Raw genomic sequence first — 17013 nt, forward strand, 5'->3', positions numbered from 1 at the left:
TTAAAAAAAAATTCCAACCTTCCTGGCCACATCCCTGTTAAAAAAGCACACACTGCCCATAGCACTTAAATGCCTTGGTTAATTCCCAGTTTTTAGGGGACTCTGTGGATGTTCACATTCACTCAAGGTGTCAAAGAGACAGGCACAGAGTGACCCTGGAGGTCACTGGAAGGTGACTTTATGGGGGCAGGGGGAGTTTGATCTGCCACCTCCCCACATGGCTGGGGTGGCCGAGGCAGGGGACGCCTGCTTGTGTCATACACAGGTGACACAGAGCTACAGACCCTGGGGACACAGGCTGGGGACGCACGGTGGTGCCACACTGCGCCAGGTGGTGCAGGAACGTAGACATAGAGAGATGTGTGATATATATAAATATGTGATATATATAAATATGTGATATATATATATACACACACAGACAGACAGGAGGCCAGGGAGGGCTGCTCCCGCTGGAGACAGTTTGACAGCTTGGCTGGGAACTGGGGACACCACCACTGACAACAAAATGGACACGAATCTGAAAACATCAGATACCATCACTCAGCACGGGGTAACCCACTGACATGAGTGCTCAGTGGAAAAAACAGCCTGTGGAGAGAAGGATATTTTACTGCAGGACATTGGTCATGGCTCTCACTCCAAAAGCACTTGTGCTGCCTGGCCCCACGGATCAGGGCAGGTCCAGGGATGGCTGTGTCCCCAGTGCCAGGACATCCAGGGATATTTGTCCCATTTTGGATCTGTGCATGACCCAGCAGCTGCCATCCCTGAGCTGCGCTCACTCCCCACACCTCCCTGTGCCCACCAGCATCCCTGCTGGGGCTGCAGAGGAGCAGTGCATGACTTTACCAGAGACTGGTGCTCCTGGAACTGCTCCTGGGCTGGATCCATGCACGCCAGCTGGAAGATCTCCTGCGGCGAGAGCGGGCTCAGCGAGGGGAACCCGCCTCGGCTGCTCCTGCAAACACAGCCCAGCTTCAGGGAGGCCACCACCCTGGGATCACCTCTCCTGCAGCTCAGAGCTGGGGAACCCCATGCCTGCCGCCCCAGGCTGCTGAGACCCCATGTCTGAGCAAACACCAAGTTCCCTGGAGAGCTGTGCCCCAAGGCAGGAGAGGACACCAGTGTCCTGAGTCCTGCAGCAGCAGTGGGACATCCCAAGAGCAGTGACAGAAACCCTTATTACCTCATTCCCACCAGCCAGGGTGCTGGAATCCCCCAGTGACCCTGCGCTGCTCAACAGCTCCTGGGGTCCAGCTTCACCCTGGGTGAAGAGTGCCAGGATGATCCTGCAGGAAGAGCATCCACAGACCCCTGGCCATCCCCTTTTCCCACCTCGGCTGCTGCTGGCAATGCTGACACACACCAGGTACCTGGAATCCTGCAAAACCTTTGTGCCAGGAGATTTCTCCCTGCTCCCAGCAGCAATTTAACCCTTTCTGCAGCCCAGTGCCAGCTCCCAGAAGCAAAGAAGGGCTGCAGGACCAGGAGAGTGACAAGGCAGCACTCACAGGCCCGAGAGGGTGTCCTGCTGGAGGTATGGCAGAGCCTTGGCGTTGGAGATGATCTCCTGCGGCAGAGAGGACGGCTCCATGCGCTGGAACATGGGGGCATTTTTCTGCATGGGGGAAAGGAAGGAACTGAGCCTGTAGGAAACGTGGATGAGCATCCAGTGCTTCCCCAGCCAAGCTGCCACCACTCAGAGAAAGAGGACACCATGCTCATGCTCTCTGTCAGGGACTGAGGATGACCACAAACACGCCTTGTAGTCCCCAAACCCCGACCTGTGCTGTTGTTTTCATCCCAGCTGGCTGCATGTTTGGGTTGGGAGGTGGTGGGAAGCAGAGACAGTGATCTGAACACCCCTGTCCTGCCCTGGCTGAGCCTCACCTGCTCCTCCAGCTGCTGCCGCTGCTTCTTCGCCTTGCTCTGCTTGTAGTAATCCATGATCATCATGGCTGCATAAATTTTCCCAACAGTCAGGTCAGAGGCTGGGAGCATGAGAGGGAACAAAATAGGGTCACTCGTGTTGTAAGAGAAGGCACCAACGTGGATCTTGGGAAGAGCCCTACTCTGGGATACCCTGGTGACCCTCAAGCTCTTGTCACTGCACCAAAAGAAAGAGTGCTGAGCACCCAGACACTCCCCACGGGGGTAAAATAGATGGACATGGCTTGAAATCATCATCACCCTAAGCCACCAAGGCAGACATCATCATCTCATCAGGTGTGCCCAGCCTCCCTCCCTGCTATGCTCCAGAGAGGATTCACAGGAGGCTGTGGCTTTGGCAGGAGTAGATCCCTGCAAACTGAGTGCTTTTCCAGAGAGTTCCCAAGCAGCCAAGCAGAAAAAGGTAGAACAAACCCTTCCCCCACTTCTCCTTGATCCATCCTTCTCTGGGGATGGGTCTGGCCAGTGCCCACCTCCCTCTGGGAAGAAGTTGCTGTGGGCATGAGGGGAGTTTGAAAGCAATGACAGCTCCATCCAGAGACTCACTTTTTGGCATGGGTACCAACAGGTCAAGCATCTTCTGGGAGAGGTGAGGCCAAATGGTCAGGATCTCCTTTTGAAGCTCAGAGTCCAACTGCTGCCAATCTGCACCACCTTCAACAGCAGGGAGCAAAGATGGCCCAGGCACATCAAACCTCAGCACCAGGGTCCCACCAACCCCTCTTTCCCATCCTGAAGTGAGGTTCCACCTCAGCATCCATCTCTCTGGGCTGGGAGGGCCACCTTGCATCAGCCAGCCTGATCTCCTGCTCCCACAGGGAAACCTTCCTCCCATCCCTTCCATATGTGCCTCCATCTCCCCATCCCCTGCCCTCCCACTCAAAGCTGCCACCTTCAAGCTTGCCTTGGGTCCGTCTCTGCAGCTGCCATCCTACTCCAGCCCACACACACCTGCTGCTGCCCCACTTTCTTTTTGCTGGTGAGCAGATCATGTGCTGGTGGAAGAGCAGCTCTGCTTGGTAAACCGTGAAATGCTCGGTGAGGCTGTGAGCAGAGAGCAGAGCTCTCTGGCCAGGGCTTTGCTGAGCTTAGGAAGCCCCAGGACCATCAGAAGCTGTCAATGTGCCCCAGCAGAGCCACCCAAGCACAGGGGCAATTTGAGGGAGCTGTAGGACACCCAGGTTCAAATCTCTGCTTTGTCTGGAGGGGTTTGAACCCGTCCTTGCTGTCTGAGCTCTGGGCTTTGGATGAGATCTCACCCTGGGCTGGGTTTTCTCCCAATAGCTGAGCTGTTCCTAGGGGAGGTTTTATTGAAAATGCCATGTTTCTGCAGGAAGTTTTTGATCTGATGAATCACAGCCTTTCCAGTAACAACAACAAAGAAGGTTTTCCTGCTCTTGAACATTTTATCTTCCCCGAGAGACTGAGAGGTTTCTTTTCCCCACAGCCTGAGGAAGCCAAGCATGTCTTTTCCATCCTTGGTTTGGCTTTTTACATGGGGAGGAAGGGGAGTTCTCTCTCTCCTCCATTACACAGTGGACATCGAGCTGTTTCTTTTCTCTAGAAACAGCCTCTGATGAAGAATTCTCTACCTCTTCCCTAAAGAGATAGATGATTTTTTTTTGTTTGTTTTTAACAGAAAGTGGCAGAAATTTGCCTGTTCGATGTACCTGCTCCCATCTGTGTGCATCCAGGCTCTGGATCCCAAATTAACTGTGAGGTCCTCAGTCCGGCCAAAGAGAGAGAAAGGGACTTTTTTGCCAGGTTATAAGATGAGGAAGAAGGATTTTGAGTGAAGGTGGATTGAGCTCAGATATTAGGAAGAAATTCAGAAGGTGGTGAGGCCCTGGAACAGATTGCCCAGAGAAGCTGTGGCTGCCCCATCCCTGGAAGTGTCCAAGGCCAGGCTGGGTGGGTGGTGGGAGGTGTCCCTGCCCGTGGCAGGGGGGGTGGAACAGGATGATCTTCAAGGCTCTTTCCAACACAAACCCATGCTGGGATTCTACAGAAGGACCACGGGCAGCCTGCAAAGGGCTGCAGAGTGCCCCTCTCTGGCCCAGGCTTTACCTTTGGCAATTTTGATGTCCAAGGCCGTGCGGATCAGGGCCATGAGGGTGGAGGTGAAGTGGACTGTCATGTCCTCAGCCACGGGCATGTTCATCAGCACCAGTCTCTGCGCAAGAGAGAGAAGAAAACAGCGGACGGAAAACAATATCGAAAAACACATCGACCAGGCTGGAGGAAAAGAAATTAAACATTAAACAAAAAAAGGGGGGTGGGGAAAAAAAAAGAATCAAAATTAAAAAAAATAAAGAAAGAAAGAAAAAAAAAATAAAAAGCAACAAGGAGTGTCAAAACAGCACAGCCAAAAAAGAAGGGCGAGGATCACCCCACCCCCCCCCCCCCACCTCCCCGGCTCCTTCCACCCCAGGACACCGGCTCACTGCCTTCCAGGGCTCCTCCTGCGCCCCAGGAACGGCCCCTGAGCCCCCCTCCCCACGGCACCGGGGCTGCCGCAGCAGCCCCTGGCACTTTTGGGAAGACACACCCCATCCGTCAGGGATGCAGGTGTGTGGGATGGGCGGGAGGGGAGACGGGCTCAGGTTTCCGTTCCCGGGGGGTTTGGCTTTCCAGCTCTGAACCCTTCCCAGCTGGGGCAGGGGAGAGGAGGGTCCCTAACCTTCAGGGACTTCAGATGGGCTGGATTCCTCTAGCATGCTACATCCTGGCACTCCCTTTTTTGCGTCTTTCAGAGATGAAGTTTGCCAGCACATGCAGGGGGTCCAAATTATCCATGGGTGGGGAAGGGAAAGGAAGGGAAGGGGAGGGTGGAAAAAGTGCAGAAGGAAAGAGAAAAGGGCAACCAAGGCAGGTTAGACACGCCATGCTCCTTCCCCACCCTGGCAAGGCGGGGTGCAAACCGAAGTGACCAGATCCACTTTCCAGAGAGTATATTTTGCTTTGTGAATACCTTGGGTCAGCCCTTCCCTGCCCATTCCTTTTTCACCCAGCTTCTCACATCCCTTTCCTGCTTTCAAGCCTCTCTTTTTCCCCCTGGAAAAGTGTGATGGTGGATGTATGCTTGTGTGAACACACACGTGAGAGCCTGAGAGGGTGGAAGCGTGTTTGGAAGTGTGCAGGAACCCCTTTGTGCTAACCCTGTTAAAAGGCCGAGAAAATCCCTAATTTCCTCCTCAAGATCAGATCCTCCTGTAGCTCTGGGGCTTTTCCTGGCAGCTGCTGCCCTCAGAAAGCCACACAGCCCCCACTGCACATCCTCCATAGCTTCCCATGCTCCTGATCCATGATCTGATCTGCAGCTGGGACCTGACTGACAGCCACCACTCCAGGTGGGACAACTCAGAGCTGCCTTTGGAAGGCCCCTGGCTTTGCCTTGCACAAGCAAGGGAAAGGGCTTGGACAGCCCCGGCTGATGGCCCTGGCTCCTCATGCACAGCAGGCCTGTTCCTATGGGATTTGGGATTTGTCCCCACTGCCCACCTGCTTCCCATCTCCATGGGCTTCTGCACCAGCTGGGATGAGGACGGTTCCAAGCCCCTGGGCATGAACTCCTGAGGACACCTCACTGTCCCAGCTCTGTTTTTCACCTCACCTCATCTTCTGCAGCCCTCCCACTTCCACACTCCTGCTGATCCTGCCCCTCCTTTTCCCCTGGGAGCTGCGAGCGACCACGGCAGCGTCACACAGGTTGGGACCAGCCAGCGTGGCCAGGGCTCCTGTGGGCACACCAGGCTCCCCAGGAGTGAGCCAAACACACGTTGGACACCCCAACAAGCCCCCAGCTCCCCACCTCCCGCAGGTGGCCCGGCTCCTGCTGGGCTCTAACCCCCAGAGAAGGAAGGGTTGATCTACCTTATAGGCCACTTTGGAAGGACATCTCTTGCCGAGGCCTAGCGGTGGTGACATAAGAGTCAGCATTTCATACATCTCAGTGTAATGGATTCGGCCACTGCTCATGGAGGGGGAAGGGGAGGGAGGGAGATGCAGAGAGAGGAGGCATTCCCAGAGAGCGGAAAAAAAAAAACCAACAACGTACGAACGGAAAAGAGTACAGGAAAAAACAGGAGAGAAAAAAAACAAACAAACAAAAAGAAAAAAAGAAACAAACGGACAAACAGGAAAAGAACAGGAAACCTGTTAATCAAGGCAAATCATACATGAGAGACTGTCCTGATGTGGATTTATAGCACTGCTCACACAGACCCAGGAATGCTGGCAGAAAGCGACTCACCCCTCTCCTCTCTGCTGCTGGCCTCAAGCGCCTGTCTCGCTACCAGCCTGGGACGACTCCTGTGCTCTGAGCCCCTCTCCTAAAGCCCTCCATGAGCCCCCACCTCGTCCCACAGGTTCCAGGGCTGTGTGCGAGTGGTATAAATCAGATACACGGCACTCGAGCCATGGGTTATTTCGGATAAGGGTGCTTTGCACCACGGCGCTCCGTGGCCTCCGGAGCCTCTTCCCTCCCGGGGGGGTGCCTGGCATTTGCTTGGCATGGCCACCTAACCCATAGCCAAAGGCTGTGTATCCCCAGCTGGTGGGGTCTATGCAATTGGGAGGCAGCATCTTGCATAGAAGGCAGTGGGCCAGGGTCACTTGTCAAAGGAAGATGCCCAGTTGCTTCCGTCTGGCTCTGCGGATGGAGCACTTTCCCACCATGCAGCAGTGCAAAAAAAGGCATGCTGAATCGGCTGGAAAAAAAACAAAACAAAAAAACGGGAGGAAAAGTTGGGCATGCCATGCTCCCGCCCTGGCTCTCTCCCACATGCGGCTGCAAGTTCCACCAGGTTGGAGTTTAAAGAGTCTCAGCAGAGGCAGCTGTTTGGGCCTTCCAACATTGGGGTTGGTTTGGGTTCCCCATGGGAGCACTTAGGGTGGGACGCCCTCCCTCCTCCCCGCCTTGCACTCCTCTGCTCCATAAGGACCTGCCTGGGATTGCTGAGCAAGGAATGCCACCAGAAATTGGCCACCCCGGGCTGCCCTCTGCCAGGGCTGGGGTAGCTGGGCTGTGCCTCCCTCTCTCTGCACATCCACATCTCCCAGGGATCCTGGGCTTGGTCACCTCTTCTTCCCCTCGTGCCAGGACCCCAGCCTGCCACTGCAAGGTTTGGGATGGTCAAATCACCTCGTGACACCAAAGGCACCAACCCTCACTGCCAGACAGAAGCCCATCTCTGCTGGGGGGCCCTGAGAGAGAGGGCACTGCCAAAAACTTAAGCACCCCCGTGGGATCTTGGCTTCTTCCCTAGAATGTGCTGAGAGCAGTGTGGAGAGATGAGGTCTTCTCTTCTCAGGGCTTGGAAGCAGCTCCCTGGTCAAAAAGGCCCCTCCCAAGGTAAATCCTGACATTTCAGGTGTGAACAGAACTGGTGACAGCAGCTGTTTGGGGTGCAGTCACACCCAAAAGATGGTTGATAAGAACTCTGGAGAACGATGAGCAGGATGATCAAGAAGAAATATCCAGGAGTCCACAAGCAGCACCTTGGCAGGGCTGGATGAGCACCAGCTCAGGGTGAGATGACTAAAATTTTCATGCATGAATTCAGTGCAAAAAAGGAAGCAAGACAGTGATCTTCCAGCCATCCTTCCTGCCAGGGGGGATTTGGGGGAGCCCAGCACAAAACAGGCACTGCCTTTCAGACTGAGATTCTCCACACAACGAAGGAGGAATGGAGTCCATGAAAGGAAGAGTTTGCATCAGTGACCAAGAGGGATCCCATGAGAACTGCACTTTGCTGCTCCTCAGAGCAGAGATCTTGGAGCTTTCTGAGCAGCACGGCTGTGCCCAGACACCACCTCCCCACGGGGTGAAGCACAGGCAGGCACATGGAATGAAATCCATCTGAGCAGGATTGGTGCCTTGTGCAGGCTGAGCTAGAGCAGAGGCTGGACAGAGCTAAAGAATAAAGCAGGGATTTATTAAAAGGCCTCAATGGATCCACCTTGGGCAGCACAAGAGCCCAGCCAGGGCTGCACCCAAGATGGACCAAAATGGTCCCAAAATGGACAACTGGTCATGGGGTCTCTCATTTTGATCAGTTCTGCTCCATTTGCATATTGGAGTTAATTGTCCAATTCCAGCTCCAGCCCAGGCAGTCCCATCCTTGTTTTTCTCTCTCCAGCCCATGGGGTTTGTGCCCCTGGGCTGAGGTTTGGATCATTTGTCCTTGGTGCCCAGCTGGAGCAGGAATTGTTTTGTCTCCCTGCTCTGTGCACAGAGCTCACCATCCCCTCATGTGAAGCCCAGACCCACACACTAAGGCAGAACAGAAACTGGAAAACATAAAAGCTTAAACCTGAGGCATCAGGATGACTCCCAAGAGCTGGTCCAAGCATGGGCACACCCAGGATGAGGGATCTGAGATGTGGGTCACATCTCTGTCCATCCATCCGTGTCTGGACAGAGATGTGACCCACAGCTGCAGCACAAGGTGGCCACCAGGGATTAAATTATTCATTATTCTGTGATTCTGTAAACCCTGTAAAACCACGAGGCATTACCGGCTCGGCCCTGAGAGAAGCCTGTGAGTGGCAGAGGAGGAAATGTGGGAGACAGCACATCTGTCCTCCTGTGGTTAGGAAATAAGTGCTGTGCCACACGGGCTGTTAGGAAGGGAGCAGCAAGAGTGCTGTGAGAATAGATTCAGGAAGAAGTGAAGTCCACAGGGGTATTATCTGTGGAGCATTCACCTGGCAGGCAGGGCAGGCTCACTCAACTGAAATGTGTCTGCAAGCTGACTCGGCATTTTGGGATCTGGCAAGATGCAACATCCACATGGAATTTTTTTCTTTCATCTTTTTGGGAATTGTTCCAGGGCAACAGGAACTCCTGAAAATCTCCTGTTCTTGAAATATCTCCTGCACAGGGAGGAGGAGACTGAGGTAACACAAGGTAGAGATGGGGATGGGGATGTCTCCCCCACATGACAACAGAAGCTGTTCTCAGTACTCTTTGCTTCTGCCTTTCCCTGAGTTTATCCACCTTCACTGCTCTACCCATCCACAGCCAGCAGAAATCCGATTGCTCTGAGACTCCCTCTTCCAAGGAAGCATTGCCGGTGCCCCTGTGAGCCCCAGGTGATCCAGCTGGGGAGAGCAGCATCTGAGAGTTATTGGGAAGGGCTCAGCACTCCTCCCAAAGGTGTCTCCTGCCTGCAGGGGCCCGAGCAAGTATCCTCAGCCAAGCTGCCATCTTCTTCTGGGGTGCAGCAGCAGAGAAGAGTGGAAAGACTCCAAGAAACCCTTCCTGCAACAGGTGATCCCGTCTGAGACTCTTGCAAGAAATCTCCTGTTCCTAAATCCATCTTCCTCAATGAGGTGACCAGTCATCAGGGCCTTGTGTTCTTTGTGCTGCTTTGCCTCCTGCAAAACCGTCCCCACGTCCAGCTGTGGAGGGTGACAGAGCTGTTCCAGGGGTGGCATCTGGAAGGAAAGCCTTTCTGATGTTTCCAGAAGGATGTGGTGACTACACCACGCTGCAGCAAGGAACCCTCCTCCTCTGCAGAGGCAAGAGCAAGGGCTGGGGTTATCTGAGCTCCCTCGTGCACCTCAGAAGCTGTGAGGGATGCAGAAAGAAGAGCAAGCTCTGTGATTCATCCTTTTGTGCCATAGGCACAGACAAAGGTGTCACGGCACCTCAGAGAATGCAGCAGATGCAGGATTTGGCTCAAGTGTCACCCCAAAATAAAATTTTTAAAAAACCCCTTCAAGTCAGAGAGACACGAGGAGACCAAATCACTGCCCTGGACTCGGGGCCAGCAGCCAGGAGCTGAGCTCAAGGGAGAGGAGCTGCCAAGCTCTGGAGGTGTGCCCTGGTGTCACCATCTCCCAGGCAGATCCAGCCAGCTATGTGCAAGACTTTAACAAGAGTCCTGCTCCTCAGAGACGTGATTGTTTGTCCTCCCAAGTGCCACCCTTGAGGACAGGGCTCTTGGGTACAGCACAGCATCCCCCAGGGACAAGGGGTCACCCTGGCCTCCTCGTCCTCCCCTAGCCCTCACTGTCCAAAACAACAGCAAAATCCCCAACATCCTCCAGCCTTCCCAGCTGAGGAGCAAACCCTCCCAAAAACCTCGTCGTCCCCCGTGAGGTGCTTGGAGAAGCCGAGCAGGGACGGTGGCATTTGGCCCGGCGCCCCTCGGGGCTCTCTGCACCGCTGGAACTGGGGCAGGGGGCTTTGCTGGGGGGCACAATTTGTCACAACCCACCCCAGGAGGCTCTGAGCCCCCTGGCCCCACTGATGCCTCCCCTGGAGGGGAACAGCTGCTGGCTCTGGGAGGCAGTGGACCTCTTTAAACTCGGAGGAAAGCAACGTCAGGGTTCCCTGGGGAGGCGCGGTGGCAGTGGAGCGGGGAGCAGGGGTGGATGGTGTGTCCCGTGGCCAGGCTGTGGCGGAGGACTGGGAGGCAAACCTTGCACGCCACCCTGTAGGGGCAGTTCTCTCCTAGGCCCAGAGGAGGCGAGATCACCCGTACTAATTTGTACATATCCTTATACGAGATCCTGCCGCTGCAAAGGAAGCACAGGTGGGTTAATAGGACACTGAGAGGGTGGAGGGGAGGGTGGAGAGCTTAACGGGGGGGAATGCTGGGGCCGTCTGTGGGGCAAGAGCCCCAGCAGAGCACAGCTCTTCTCCTGCTCTGTCAGAGCCAGAGAGGAGAAAGAGCTGTGAGCATCAGCTACTGCCTTTTCCACCATGAGAGCTGGCTCTTATCTCCTCACACTGTCCCATCCTCACCCTGGAGAAGGACAGTTTTGGTGGTGGACACCATCCCGTGACCCTTCCTTGTTGTGCCCCTGACCCCTGCGCCTGGTGGGAGAGGGCTGGGATTTTACACAGGGTGAGCCTGCAGCTTGGTGGAGTTCTAACCCGTGGAGTTGTGCCCCATCACACATCACCAGAGCCCCTGTCCTCACACAGCCAACCCTCTGAGAGCCACGAGGTCCCAGTGAGGTTGGCAGCTGAGCCACTCGTGCCTCCAAGATCTGGGGAACCTGAGACAGGGAGGGATAATGTGACCAGCTGGTGGCTGTGGCACCTGGCGCTCTCCAGTCCAGCCCTGTGCTCTGACCACCAGCCCAGCTCTGCCAAGGGTGCACATTATGAGAAGCAAACCTCCCCAAACACACAGACCCCCCCTTTCCTCCCACGGAAGCACATCTGCCCAGATGCAGCCATCCCAGGATACGGCCGTATCCTCCGGCACCGCGGGAACGAGGAAGCAGCCGAGGCAAAGAGCTGGCAGGAGGGGGTGCAGGATGCTGAGCTCCCCACTCTGCTCCAGCCCAGAGCCCTTGGGGAAGCGTGGGGTGGAAGTGCTGAGGTGCAGCTGCTGCAGCCTCCCGGGCATCCTTGGACAAGCTTGGAGGGAAACCACGCGGGGAGGCAAAGAGCGGCGTCACCGTCCCACCCCTAGGCGCCTCTGCCTCTGGTTTCTTTCTCCTCGCTCCTCTCCCGTCCCCTCTCCATTGCTGGCCAGAGGTGAAGAACCAACCAGACCCCAACCATGTGGACAAAAGCCATCCCTGCTCCCCCCTGGTGCTGGATGCTGTCCCCAGGAGAGCTCCGTGTGCCAGTGCCGCTGTCGGGACACGCTGGGAGCTGTTGGGATGTACTCACCCGTTCCTGGCCTGGCACCGGGGCCAGGGCTGCCAAAACTGTCTCCTGTGTCCCCTAACCACTGGCTACAAGCATGGCTTGCTCAGGAATCAGAGGGGCATGTGGCATGGACAGGATAGCTCAGGCTTGTTTTACAGTGGCTCCTGGACACGGAGGCCACCATCATGGGCCATCATAAACTGGCCACCAGCCACCACCAAGTGCCCAGTGTGAAGAAACCCAACCCAAGAGCCACCCCACAGCTAGCAGCTGGGTGTTTCACTGCTCCACCTCCTCTCCTTTCTCTGGTTGGAGCTGATATTGGGCATAAAACAATACCTTGGCTGGGGCTGGTCTCCTGAGGGCAGGACACGGAGGCAAAGAGTCTCCAAAAGGAAACTGGGAGGGGGGGGGTGCGGTGCCAAGGCCAGGAGTTAAGATGGCACAGGCTCCCTGGCAGTGGTGGATCACAGCCCCAAGGAGTCCCTGGGCTCTGGAAGGGGCCACATGAGGCACCCTGGTGGGGCTGGTGCTGAGGGAAGGGCAAATACATTCCCAGAGCTGCCACAGGTCCCCTGTTGCTCTAGGGATGCTTGGGACCGTCCCAGGGGGAGGAGCAGTGGAGAGCAAGGCCTCTGCAGCAGCAGCAGGACCAGAGCCAAAATCTGGCCAGCCAGGGTGTGTGTGGGCCCTGTGAGCCCCCAGCACTGCCGGGAACAGGCTGCTGCCTCCAAACAGGAACCCTGGTCTCCAAGGTCCTCCTCAGCAAGGGCAGGAGTGCAGCAGCCAAAGCTCTCCCACCTCCAGAGGGGCGAGTGGGCTGGCCAGCACAGAGCACAGCTCCCCAAACATGCCCCAAACCAGGTCCTGTGCAGGTGGTTTGGCAGGAGCCCAGCAAATCCCCACGGGTGGGAACAAGACCTGCTCAGCCCTGCTCTTATCAGGGGCTCTGGGTGGTGGGGAGGAAGGGATGGAGCCAGCCTCAGGGCAAAGGCTCCCAGCTGGTGCACGGGGACAGGAGAGGAGGCTGAGAGGGATCTGCCTGCTGGGCAGGGAGGAGAGGAAGAGCAGGAACGTCCAGCACTCAGGATGAACACCCCATGGCAAACTGAACATCACCCAAGACGCCTGTGCCACCAAGCAGTACAAGAACCAGCTGCTGCCCTTGTAATGACCACAGGTGACAGCAGCACACCCCTGACTGTCCCAGACACCACTGAGAGCTACAGTTTCAGTAGGAGAGCACAGAGACCCTGGTTTAAAACCAGCTCTGAGAGGCTGGTTGGGAGAGAAGGAGCTGGCTACATACCACGCTGCTCGGTCATACTCTGCCCAGATCCGGACAAACTCATCCAGATGGTGAGGGCCCAGGATGGAGGAGTCCCGTGTCAGGTACTCAAAGTTGTCCATGATGACTGCCACAAACAGGTTGAGCATCTAAATCAAAGGGGGAAAAGGCAGAGAGCAAGGAAGGTGAGGGGAGAGGGAGCAGAGAAGGGAAGAGGAGAAAGAGTGATTGTGGGGAGGTGATGGAAGATGACCTGATGGCTGGGGTGCTGACAAGGGGCACCCCCAGAGCCCTCAGAGAAGGCAAACTCACCAGGAAGGAGCAGAAGAAGATGAAGGACACGAAGTAAACGTAGGCTAGGTCAGTGCCGCAGCGCTCGTTCTCGTTCTGCCCGGACGTCGCCGTGGTGTCCGGCTCGCAGCCCTTGCCCTCCAGGCAGGACAGCATGATCTCCTGCCACGCCTCTCCAGTGGCACTCCTGTCCCCAACACAGCCCTGTCAGCAGCTCCTGGTGGCATGGGACTGAGCCAGGATGCCCCCAGGAGAAACCTCACCACCCCTGCCCACATTACACACATCTCTGGTGTGCAGAGGAACGTTTTCCACGGCTGCTCACCTGAAGAGGAGCATGAGGGAGCCCAGGAAGCTGCGGAAGTTGTTGTGCCTGTTAATGTGGCTTTCCTCATCGAGTTTGATATTGCCAAAAACCTGCAGAAGGGAGAAAAAGGGCTCAGCTCTTCAGGCAAGAGCTCGTCAGCCAGGGAAGCAGCTGCACGTTCGCACTGCTGTCCTTGAGAACATTCCAGGTTGGGTTGGACAGGGCTCCAAGCAACCTGATCTAGCTGGAGATGTCCCTGCCATGGGGCTGGACAAGGTGGCCTTTCATGTCCCTTCCAAGGCAAAGCATTCTCTGGCTCTGTGATTGCACGAAAAGTGCCCCAGCAAACACAGGCTGGTGCACAGCCAGCGTGCCAAGGAGCTGGTGCCAGGCAGCCATCGGGGAAGGAGACTCTGCTCTCCTTGGCAGGGATTTGCTGTGGGTGGCAAAGGCTGCAAGAGGCTGAGCTACCATGGAAACAGGAGCATGGAGGGCCTGGGATCAACTGAGTCCAACCATTCCATATCCATCCCTTGATGCCATCTGAGCACCACACGGCACCCAGCGACCCCAGCCACGCTGGAGGTGCAGGGACAAAGTCCCACCGTCCTGGGTGGGTGCTGGGTCACACTCCTGGACACTCCCAGGAGCTTTTCCCTTGCTGGAGAAATGGTCTGTGATGCTGGGGTCAGGCACAGCACTGAAAACAGGGTGGGGAAGGGCTCAGGGAGGGAGGGACAGGCCCCACCATCCCCAGGGCCAGGAGGGGCAACAAAGATCAAACTCTGGGCAATATTCTAACAACAACCCTCAGCCAAGGCTGTGGTAAGACATTCGTAAAGTGCCTCAAATTGGAAATATGTGCTGTTATTACTGTTAAATATTTATTCCCCTTTCCCTGAACCTAAAAATACACCAACTGCAGAGTATTTTTTCCCTGTACAGGTTTTTTGGAATGTGTAATTGTAGAATATTTTCTGCCTCCAGCTATTTTGCTCAAATAACGCCCACAGACTTTACTGCTTGGGGATTTGTTCACAATGGTGTTATAAAAAAAAAGAAAAAAAAATTAAAAAAAATAAATCTAATACTACCACCCGGCAGGAAGGGGGGCTGAGTCAGATGGTGGCTGTTTAGGAGAACACCTGGAGCTGAGGTGAGTAGGACAGGGTGGCAAAAATCAGCCACTGGAAGATGCTAAACAGCAGAGCTGCCAAGCAGCACAAGCCAGGGGCCTCTGTCACCCCAAAATGAGGCACTGGGTACTGTGGCAGCTCATAGGGCAGCTCCACAGCCCCAGAGGATGCTTTGTCACATCTCCAGTGTGGGATTTAGTCACAGCAGAGGCGAGCCAGCCCTGCAGCACATGTGGAGCTGAAGGGTTTGGCTCACGTGCCTCTTATTCACCAGCTGACGCCTCCCCGTGCTCTGCAGACCCCCCAGCAGCTGGGAGCTCAGGGCAGGGCCCCAAATGTGAGCACCCAAACAGACTGACAGCAGCACAGCTACGGGGGCAAGATGGATGGCAGACACCCAGCTGAGCCCCCAGGGCCACATCTCCAAGGTACCAGTTGGGAAGGCAGCTGTGGAGCTTGACTGAACAAGGCCATGGCAGTTTCCCCAGGGCCCTGCAGCTCCCAGAGAAGCTGTTCCATCCTCAGCACCCTCCTGGCACTGCGACTGGGCACAGCAATGACAGGCAGGCACAAGGTTGGCTCCTGTGTGCAGTACTGGGGACATGTCAGTGTCACTGTCTGTGCCAGGGGGACACACACAGACACGTCTGTCTCACCTGCATCCCAATGATGGCGTAGATGAAGAAAAGCATGGCAATCAGCAGGCAGACATAGGGGAGTGCCTGCAAGAGAAGCAGATGAGTCATCTCATCTATCACAGGTCCAGCCCCAGAGGAGTACAGAACACACAGGTGAGCTGTGCTGCTCCATCTCTCCTACAGGGCCTTGGGAACAGCCTGTATTTGGGAGCAGCACCACATCCCTGTGGCCTGGTGTCCTAGGGTGACGTTATGATGCTTGTATCCCCATTGGTGTGTTCTGTTTATGCTGGATATTATGTTCTGTGGCTTCAAGACTGGCTCTGAAGAGCGAATGTTTTGTTTTGTTATCAGCCTGCTCCCCCACGGCTGGCAGGACACAGAGACAGGGCAGTACATAGTGCTGCTTTTGCTTTTTGCTTGGATTTTTGCTTTGCTCTTCCTTTTTGCTTCTGCTCATTAGTTAGTTTGGCTAAGCAGTCTGAATTTTTCCCTGGATTGTTTTTCCTTTCCCTTTCTTGGACTCACTCAAACCTGCTCCAGACTGGGACCTGGGAAACACCGAGGGTTTGCACCTTGTGGCTGCAGCAGCCATTCTCAGCACTGGAGGGGCTGATAACAGAGTGCTGACCACCTCCAAGAGAGACTTCCTGAATTTGTCATCTTTTTTCAGAGTGGTGAAAGAGTGTTGTCACCCAGTATTGTTCATTTTGTGTGCTGGGGGTGCTGTGCCTGTTAAATAAACAGGTTCTTTCCACTTCTCTCCAAGGAATTCTTCCCAAACCAGCTGGGGGGAGAGGCTGTGTGGGTTTGCTTTCTGGTGGAGCCCCCTTTGGAGGTTTCCTCCCAAATTTGCCCTAAATCAGGACACCTGGGAAGAGGTCAGGACACACAAGACTGACCTTGAAGGACTGCACAAAGGTCCAGAGCAGGATGCGGATGGTGTAACCCTGGCGGAGCAGCTTGATGAGCCGAGCAGCCCGGAAAAGCTTCAGGAAGCTCATGTTGAAGCTGCTGGTGTTCACCAGCTGGGAGGAGATGAGAGGGTCAGAGGGAGCTGGGAGCTCCCAGCACCACCCCACAGCCCGCTGCTCCCAGCCCCTGCTTCACCTTGGTGTCCGTCAGGATGATCTCCGTAATGCTGCCAATGACCGTGATGAAGTCAAAGATGTTCCAGGTGTCCCGGAAATAATTCTGCAAAAGAAAGAGGGAGAGAGGGAGTTTGGATTTGAGCTCAGGGATGGCAGGTCTGAAGGGTGCTGGGCCACGGGCCAAAGCTGCTCATGGCCAGCGGTGGAGACCTGGCAGCCCATTTGTATGCACCACAGTCTGGAACACTGTCCTGTGTCTGAGACAGTGGCAGAGCTGAGCATGCCTGCAGCAAGCAGCTTTTCCTGGGAGATGATTCATGCCTCCAACAGACCAGCCTGGCAAATGGGAGCAGGAAAAGTAGCCACAGCCTAGGTCAGGCTGCAACAGCTTGGCACCTTGACCCACACTGCCAGGAGGCTGCTTTGCTCTCCTCTTCTCAGACACCTGGACATATCTCAGCCCCTGCTGTTTGTGCAGCAGTGTGGGAAATAGTACAGGTAAGAAGATTTTCAGAAAGTTGTAAAATCATGCCTTAGAAACAGAAAGAGCAGAGAAATTAGAACTAGCTACAGCTGCAAAGTTTGAAAGCAGAAATAGTTATAATAGTACAGCAAGCAAGGACATGAAACAATAGCTTGAGTTTTAGGCTTGGCTAAGATGGACCTTAAGACTGCAGGAAAATATGCTTAGCA

At 55.2% G+C, this 17013-nt stretch overlaps 1 protein-coding gene across 2 annotated transcripts in view; it reads right to left on the reverse strand.

Moving 5' to 3' along the window:
* CACNA1E (calcium voltage-gated channel subunit alpha1 E) overlaps positions 1-17013 on the reverse strand; it is a 119379-nt gene that overhangs the window by 4613 nt on the left and 97753 nt on the right. The window contains exons 32-43 of one of the 2 annotated variants that reach the window (XM_050977450.1): positions 16340-16423; positions 16132-16257; positions 15248-15313; positions 13474-13565; positions 13170-13335; positions 12879-13006; positions 5827-5923; positions 4021-4126; positions 2500-2607; positions 1894-1994; positions 1515-1621; positions 853-961 (exon numbers count right to left, since the gene is read on the reverse strand). In XM_050977450.1, coding sequence (XP_050833407.1) covers positions 853-961; positions 1515-1621; positions 1894-1994; positions 2500-2607; positions 4021-4126; positions 5827-5923; positions 12879-13006; positions 13170-13335; positions 13474-13565; positions 15248-15313; positions 16132-16257; positions 16340-16423 — 1290 coding nt within the window. Of the gene's footprint in view, positions 1-852; positions 962-1514; positions 1622-1893; positions 1995-2499; positions 2608-4020; positions 4127-5826; positions 5924-10382; positions 10480-12878; positions 13007-13169; positions 13336-13473; positions 13566-15247; positions 15314-16131; positions 16258-16339; positions 16424-17013 lie in introns of both variants that reach the window. The other variant, XM_050977449.1, reaches the window with a different exon arrangement.

Source organism: Serinus canaria, chromosome 8 (genome assembly GCF_022539315.1).
Source record: "Serinus canaria isolate serCan28SL12 chromosome 8, serCan2020, whole genome shotgun sequence".
Lineage (NCBI taxonomy): Eukaryota > Metazoa > Chordata > Aves > Passeriformes > Fringillidae > Serinus > Serinus canaria.